This window comes from Sceloporus undulatus, chromosome 6 (genome assembly GCF_019175285.1).
Source record: "Sceloporus undulatus isolate JIND9_A2432 ecotype Alabama chromosome 6, SceUnd_v1.1, whole genome shotgun sequence".
NCBI classification, from domain to species: domain Eukaryota; kingdom Metazoa; phylum Chordata; class Lepidosauria; order Squamata; family Phrynosomatidae; genus Sceloporus; species Sceloporus undulatus.
Genome location: NC_056527.1, coordinates 119535337 through 119543790, shown reverse-complemented (window position 1 = coordinate 119543790; position 8454 = coordinate 119535337). Strand labels below are relative to the sequence as shown.

Here is an 8454-nt window from a genome sequence, read left to right as displayed (position 1 = left end):
CCATTTGGGACACCTTCCTCTTCCTCTCCTCCCCTCCTCTTTCCCCCCTCCCTTCTTTCGTCCTACTTAACCTGTGGTCGCCGCGCCACCACCCGCCCGTGAAAGCGGGGGGGGGGGTGGGCCAAAACCCCAGCCGCCACCCCGGCCCTTCTGGGTGCGGTGGCAGTGGGGGGAGGGCGAAGCTTGTCTCCGTACAGTCTCCCAGCCACCTTCCGTGCCACTGCACTGCAAAAACTTTTTGCGGCGGCGAGGAGGTGAGGCACGCCCAGTTACTTGTCGTCGCGCTCCGTGAAAAGGCCAGGTGGGTTGAAGCCAAGAGCCCCACTGCGCTGGCCCTTCCACAGTGGCGTGCGCATGAGAAGCTTGGCTTGTCCTGCTGCCTCGCTCCTCGCCCCGCTGCAGAAGCCGGTGGCGCCTGAGGCACTTGGCCTCCAAATCCACCCGGGCTTTCCCGCGGTGGCAGCAGACCGAGTCATGAGAGGCAGGAGGCAGTTGGAGGCCTTGAAGGCCTCTGGAGCGCTGCTCTGCCCCTCGCCGTTGCGAAGGCGGGTGGCGAGGCAAAGCAGCAGCTCAGGGCCTTCAAGCCTCCAGCCTCCTCCCCCTCCTGGTGGGCCTTGGCCTCCTCCCCACTTGCCACCGCCGCGAAAAAGCAGTGTGGAGTGGAGGCCAAGAGGCCCCAGGCCACCACCTGGACCTTCTGCAGGGCGGCGTGCAGTGAGGACAAGGCAGTGGAGAGAGGCCAAGCTCCCCTCGGCCGGCTCCACGCGGAAGGGCAGGGTGCAGCCTGGAGACATTGGCCTCCAACACAGGGGAGGGCGCGGCGACCACAAAGAAGAGGGAAGAAAGAGAGGGGCAGGGAGGGAGGGAGGAAGGACGCCATTGGGACAATGGGACTGAGCATTCGCGGATTTTGTATAGCGGGGGCCGGACGGATCCTGCATTACCAGGGCCCTTATTTTGAATTAATGAAATCCCCCTTGCCCCAATGTGGGACCTGAGTGGCTTATGTGGAGGTAAGCAATCAACGTTTAGCCAAAAGTAAAAAACCTTTAAATAAACCCTTCTGCACAGTCAAGGCTGCATCAACAGTGGAGAAAACCCGGTTTGTCCAACCTTGAGCATCCGGCTCAAGGCTATGGATTCTGGGAGTTGGAGTAGTTGGGGGCCTCTGCCCACCTGATCACAACAACTCCACTCCAGAATTCCTACCTTGACAGATGCTGAAAAGTGGTGCAAACTGGGTTATTGCCAGTGGATGCAGCCAAAGACAAATGTTTGGTGTGTGCTCCCTCATACCTCCTGTGCACTTACTGACGCACTGAGGCGGCCACGAGGAGGTTCTCCCGCGGCAGAGAGTCCTGCGCAGAGAGACAAGAGGGACAAATAAAAGAGTGTTGCGGTCATGGGTTTGCGTCTCCTTCCCCTCTCCCCCCCAGCCCTCCCACCTCACGCTTTATGTTCATTTAATTTCACCCTGCGGTAACAACACTGTAAAACAAGTAGGAACAAGAAAAACACACAATAAGTCCATAAATCTTATATAATAATATTTATAATAATTATATTTGTATCCTCTTTTTCACAAAGGAACAAGCTATCCAACAGTATATTAAAACATCAAACATAAAAATTACAATTTAAAACCCACCCTTCCCCAAGCAATATATTCAAGTGTGCCGCCATTCGGGACAACTTCCGGGTTTGTCATCCGTGAATGCTCAAATCCGTATATAAGAAGGGCCGACTGTATTAGCTCATTTCGGAGGTGCAATGTGCTCTGCACATGCTCAGAGGTGCCCTTTCCCTGTAGCTCTGGGCTTCTATCCCTAGCATTTGGGAGGTGGAGGAGCAACAGCCTCTCTCCAACAGACATCCCCTTGACTTTTCTCTCTCCAAAAAGTGGGGGAAGACTGGAAGAACTATGTCTCTTTCTGTGGTCTGCGGACCCATGGTGAGCTGCGAGGAAAACTCCTCACGGAGCTGGTCTACATCCACAGCAAGATGCTCATCGCCGACGACCGGCTTGTCATAATCGGTGAGGAGCTCTTTCTGCACAGACCCCTGCCCCAAGAACCCCCTCCTCTCTGGCCTTTCAGGGTCTCAGCCATCTTTTCCCCTCTTTTAAATCATTAGGATCTGCCAACATCAATGACCGGAGCCTGCTGGGGAAAAGAGACAGCGAACTGGCCGTCCTGGTGGAGGACACGGAGTTTGTGGCGTCTGTCATGGATGGGCAGGAGTACCAGGCGGGGAGGTTTGCGCTCAGCCTGCGCCTGGATTGCTTCAGGTGAGTGTGTGGCAGATGGCTGGATCCGAAGGGACGTCTCCTCCCGTGACCAGTGAAGGCCCTTTTCTCGAGCCCACTACCTTCCTGGGCACATTTGTGATGGACGGACAGTAAGAAAGGCCTTTTTGGTGGCTGCTGCCAGTCTGCCCAGGAAAAGTGTGTGTGTGTGTGTGTGTGTGTGTGTGTGTGTGTGTGTGTATAAAAATGTTGTAGAACAGATCAGAGCAAAATAGACAAGACCCAGCAGGATGGAGCAGCATTTGTAGGGAAAAAACTGTACCTGTAGACCTTTTGAAGCTGATCCGTGGATGCCTAAGGGGTTCATAGTCAAGGACTCCCACCTTAAACAAATTGGTTAGCCAAATGTTCCCCTTGCAGTGACCTGCAAATATCTCCCTTCCTGGGGGTCACTGTTGTCCTCTCTCTCTCCTCCCTGACAGGTGTGTTTTGGGTGTGACCTCCAACCTTGACATCGATATTCGGGATCCAGTCAGTGACCACTTCTTCCATGAAATCTGGCAAACCCGGGCTGCATCCAATGCGGACATCTACGAAAATGTGGGTAGTGTTATGGTTTTAGGGCTGAGCAGGGAATGAGGTCAAGGTGGGGAAGGGCGGAGGGCATGTGTCAGTTATGGGGGGGGGGGTGCTTAGTCCTGAACGGCTTTGTTGTTCAGGGTCACAGACACCAAACCCACCATCCTTCCAAATTCCTCAGATATGCACTCATCCATCTGAGCATTAAAATGGCTGAAGAGAGACAAAAAGCAGCAGAGCTTGGGCTTTCCTGGCATTGCAAGTTACGGCCAGCAAAGCCCTCCATGGCTTAGGCCCTAAAGGACCATATCTCCCCATATAAACCTGTCTGCATTTTGAGATCATCCAGGGAGTCCCTTCTCTCCATCCCACCTGTTAGGAACTTGGGAGAGACGGGGCACCCTCCTGGCTATTCTTCTGTTGCCCAAGTGAGCTGAAGGGCCCATAGGAGACTGTCTTGAGATCTTCTGGGGAGGCCCTTCTCTCTCTCCTAACCCCCCTCACAGATATCTCCAGTGGGGAGTCGGTGCCTCCGCAGTGGCTGCCCCCCAGGCCCTGAAACTCCCTTCCAGAGAGGTAAGACTGATGCCCTCCTTCCATGAAGACCTTGTTGCCTGAGCAGGCCTTTGAGGGTTGATTGCTCGTGGAGAAAAGGGACTTTAGTGATTGTACTGAATGCAATCAATGGAGGATGGTGGAGTCTGGAGGTCTTTAAGCAGAGTGTGTATGGTCATCTTTCAGGGATGCTTTGATTGTGAGTTCCTGCATGGCAGAATGGGGTTGGACTGGATCAAGGCCTCTTGGGGTCTCTTCCAACTCTATGACTGAGTGCAGCAAACACTGAAAGAGCTCTTCCAGTCAAGAGTCCTTCCCCTCCCTATAAAGGTGCTTCCTTCCTTGAATAACATGAAAGTAGTCTTAACTGTGTCTGGGCTTTCCTTCCCTTCTTCTTGTGAAACAGGTCTTCCGCTGCCTCCCCATGGACGCTGTGCGCTCCCACCGAGCCCTCCGGGAGTACGTCAGCGTGGAGAACTTGGCCTCGGTCAGCCCCATCATCGCTCGGGACAACCTGAAGAAGGTGCAGGGCCACTTGGTCCGGTTCCCGCTGGAGTTCCTGGCCGAGGAGTCCCTCCTGCCGCCGCTCAACAGCAAGGAGGGCATGATCCCTGTGGAAGTGTGGACCTGAAGCTGCGCTCGGAGGGGCCTGGAGGAAGCAAGAGCCAAGGGAGGCCAGCGGTCAAGGATCAGGCTCTCCTCCGGTAGGATCGCCTGTGGGTTCGAGGGGCCTGCAGACTAGCACCCCACAGACTCTGCTGCTTGCTCCAGTTGACGTTTGCCACGCTTGCTATCAAGAAAGCGATTCCATCTTCAGCCATCTCCAACGGAAAAACAGGGCAGCTTCCATCATTCCCTCAAAAGGACATTAACTCCAGCTCTAGAAATGTTTCCATGGTTCCCTGCCTTCCATTGCTGGGCAAGGGAAGCCTTGTTCCATTCACACCAGCACTTTGCCTGCCTGACCATATGAGGAGGGCAGGCAAGCAGCCAGCCAGCATGGCCCATCTTCCTCTTTAGAACATTCCAGAAGGTTGTGGGAGGGGAAGAACTGACCATCCCCGCTTCCTCTCCTTCCTGATGTTTACATCCCTTGGCTAACTGTGGACCCAGCCTCCCCCCAATTCTCCCATGAGGTTATTGCTCTCATTTCAGAATTGTGTTTATGGTTTGTCTGCTATTCGACATAGGCTTCAAAACTGGCGTTAAGTTCCATTGCTTCCCTGCGAGGACGGTTTTGAGGACACTGTTTTTATTGCATTGTACTTTTTATATGATCAGAATTCTCAGTTCTCTTGCTCTACTACATTTCACAGAGTGCCTTGGAGCAAATCTGTGCAGTTCAGAAGAGTTTCAGCCTAGTAGCTGCTCAAAAGCACATCCAAGGGAGGGAATGTGAATGGTGGCCAGGTGCCTTGTGCGCAAGAGGCCACCTCTGCCTTCTTTTGCCATTCAGATGTGTATGCTGGCCATCCAGGCCAATGGGCAAAGGGGTCCTTTGGCACCAACTGAGAGGAAGGAGTTGGGAGCCTTAGCTTTTGTAGACTAAGCCTATTTCATAAGACTTTGTCTACCATCTTCTTTCTCTCAGTTAGTCTCAGACGTGCCAAAGAGTCTCTTTGCATGGTGATATTCCAGACTAACACAGCGATGCCTTTATGTTCATCTGGCCGATGTCCAGGTGGGAACGATCTTCCTCCCATTTTGGCATGCTGTGCCTGCAGCATGCTGCCTTATTGATATTATTGTTATGACCGGTGCTGCTTTTCTGAAGCTGCACACCTTGGTTTCCAAAACCCATGTGGAGCTGCTCCTCAAATGCAAGAGAAAGGGGAAGTCCGAGGCCCATCGCTGCTCCTTTCTGTACCGAAGTGCCTCTTGTTTATCGACATATTAAATAAACGTAACTGCCGTTTCCTGGCTGTTCGTTGGCAAGGATCTCCATGAGAGTGTGCGGCCTGTGTATGTATGAGCACTTTCACCTTTTACGCTGTAACATCCTACATTTTTCTTTAACGTTTTACATTTTGTGGTGCCTTGTCCTCCTTTCCAATCAGGAAGACATCTGGTCATCCTGGGCGGAAACATGCGCCTCATGTTCTCATGGGCTCTGCATCAAAAGGGAGCTGGCGCCAGGTGCCTTCAAGCTGAATCGCATTTCCCTGTTTAGGATAATAATAGTAGTAATGATGTTAATTTATAATGCCCTTCCCACCAAATGGCAGGACGTCAGACATAAATGATCGTACAATACCCTCTCTGGGCAGTTTACGAGGAGCCATTTTAAGTTTGGGATCCTGAGGGGGGAAGGCCCGACCCTTGCCCTGAGGGGGATCGTTGGTCAAGAGACCCCTCAGTGACCCCTGCAAAGGCTTGAGGGCACCTCCTGGGCCTTTGCAATGATCACTGAAGGGCCTCTTGGCCCACAATCCCCCTCAAGGCAAGAGCCAGGCCTCTGAGGCGCTGGGAGTCTCCATCCCGAGGGGCTTTGGGACACTGACCATAGAACTGCTCTGGAGGAGTTACAAAGGCCTAGTAGAGTATCCTTTCTAGGAATCTAGTCCTCCAGGGCAACTCTGTGGTCAACATCCGACAGACACTGGCCATAGAACTGCGCTGGAGGAGCTACAAAGGCCTAGGAGAGTGTCCTCTCTAGGGATCTCTAGGTCCTCCAGGGCAACTCTGTGGCCAACATCCGATAGACACTGACCACAGAACTGCAATGGAGGAGCTACAAAGGCCTAGTGTTCTCTCTAGGAATGTCTAGGTCCTCCAGAACTCTGTGGTCAACTTCCGACAGACACTGGCCATAGAACTGCGATGGAGGAGCTACAAAGGCCTAGTAGAGTATTCTCTCTAGGAATCTCTAGGTCCTCAGGGATACTCTGTGGCCAACGTCCGACAGACACTGACCACAGAACTGCACTGGAGGAGCTACAAAGGCCTAGTAGAGTATTCTCTCCAGGAATCTCTAGGTCCTCCAGGGCAATTCTGTGGCCAACGTCCGACAGACACTGACCACAGAACTGCGCTGGAGGAGCTACAAAGGCCTAATAGAGTATCCTCTCTAGGAATCTCTAGGTCCTCCAGGGCAACTCTGTGGTCAACGTCCGACAGACACTGACCATAGAACTGCGCTGGAGGAGCTACAAAGGCCTAGTCCTAGGAGAGTGGTCTCTTAGGATCTTAGATCCTCAGGCAACTCTTTGGCCAACGTCCCGACAGACACTGACCACAGAACGCAATGGTGAGAGCTACGAAAGGCCTAGTATTCTCTCTAGGAATTGCTAGGTCCTTAGCGCAACTTTTAGTTAAAATTGCCTAGGTTGCACTGGGGGACCTACAGATTCCTAGAGGACCATATTATGAAATCCTGTGAATAATCAAAGCCGCAAATTGAGGGTGAGTGTATTATTGATTCCGATATGGGCCGTTGATTGGGCTCGGCCGCTGCTTCCGCACTCTTCGTCATTGCGCCTGATAGCAGGAAAGGCTGGTATTCGTTTGCGCTGCGCGTTACTTCGACATGGTGACTCCTTGGCTTTCCTCCATCTTATTCTGGACTTTCCGCCTCATTGCACCCGCCGCCCTCGTTTTGCGCTATGCGAGGCTTCGAGAGACGCGTTGCGACTTGCGGGACTGATTCTCTTTTTCGCAGCGCGCTGCGCAGGGGTTCCCGCCCTGCGCGCGGTGTGCGCATTCGGCGGCGTGCTTTTCCTCCCGGGCGCCTGTCTTCGTCTGTCTGGACGAGGAGAGGCGGAGGAAGGAGCGGAGGGGCGCGCGATGAGGAGCGATGGGGCCGCAGCCTGAGGAGGGAAAGAAGGCAGGAAGCTTGACTCGCTGATCCCCGGCGCCATGGCCGCCCGGCCCCGTCCGAGCCTCGACGCATCGACTTCTCGCCCTTAGGGTGGTTGGGGCGGGGTTCGTAAGGTGGGGGGGCCTTTGGGGGAAGAAGATGCCCACACACTTCAACTCCCAGAATTCCATGCTTGAGCCAGGACTTAAAAGCTGTTCCAGGCCGGGTTATTTCTCCATGTGGTCTGGTCCAAGCACGCATGGAGAATGATCCTTGATAGAGGCTGCTCGATGGCCTTCAAATGTGTGGCTGAGTGCTCGGAACCTGGAAACGAGTTTTTGTGCTGAGAGAGAGATGTTCTCCTGTCTGGGGGGAGGGGGATACGTTCCCAGTCATCCTAGCGCCTTGGCCAAGGCTAGTGAAGGCGGTCGTTCAGACTGGGTTCTTTCTGCAGTGCCTTGCGCTTTTCCATTCCCTCGCTTCCCTCCTTCTCGCCTTCCTTCCCCAGAGACTTCTGCCAGCGCTTGCCTCCTTGGCGCTGCATTTTCAATGCGTGGGGCAGGGACTGCTCCCTGGAGTTCAGTCTTTCCAAGCAGATGGAGGCCTTTGCCAGGGTTCCCCAACAGGCCCCGCTGTGGTTTGTGGTGTGGTGCTTCCAAATTGACCCCATACAGGCATTGCAGGGGGAAAGGAGGCAGGCATTTGGGGCTCCAGCTCCCCGCATCCCTGATTGTCGTCCAGGCGGCGAGGCTTCTGGGACGGAGGTCCAAAATCTCTTAAGGGCCCCTTTGGGGACCATGCTTTAGCCGTTGTGAGTGTGCGGAGAAGGGGTCGTCGGTGGACGTGTTCCAGGAAGCTGGTTGGTGAGTCGGTGGGAGTTGCAGGTGGTGCGCGGCGGCCGTCTTCCCCTGTCTTTGCTGCGTTTTATTTAACTGGCCAGCTCATGTCTTCCCCTCCCCTCCTCCTGTTACCTCTGTCTCTTTTTTTGCTAATGGAGGCAGGCTGCTGCGGGTGGTGCTTGCTTGCGCCCGCTCAGCAGAGTCAGAGTAGCCTTTGGAGCCTGCTTCTTGCATGATGGGCCAGTCCCCTGGCCAATCTGATGGACTCGGATCCTTTTGGGAAGAGCAGGGTGTGGCCGGGAATGGGGAGGCCTAGGTTTGTACGGAACTGTTACAGATTTAATGCTAGAACATAGCTTTCTCTTCCGCCAGTGTCATCGTGGGCTCAACAGGCGGCGTTATTTCTACCCGGCTCTTCCCCCCCCAAGACTCTCAGAGCA

General features: G+C 54.0%; 1 protein-coding gene across 1 annotated transcript in view; it reads left to right on the top strand.

Moving 5' to 3' along the window:
* PLD2 (phospholipase D2) overlaps positions 1 to 5317 on the top strand; it is a 45598-nt gene extending 40281 nt beyond the window's left edge. Inside the window, exons 21-24 of the mRNA XM_042471972.1 lie at positions 1901 to 2035; positions 2134 to 2287; positions 2728 to 2845; positions 3786 to 5317. Of these exons, the coding sequence (XP_042327906.1) occupies positions 1901 to 2035; positions 2134 to 2287; positions 2728 to 2845; positions 3786 to 4010 (632 nt within the window). The 3' untranslated portion in view covers positions 4011 to 5317. The remainder of the gene's footprint in view (positions 1 to 1900; positions 2036 to 2133; positions 2288 to 2727; positions 2846 to 3785) is intronic.
* Positions 5318 to 8454: the final 3137 nt, after the last annotated feature.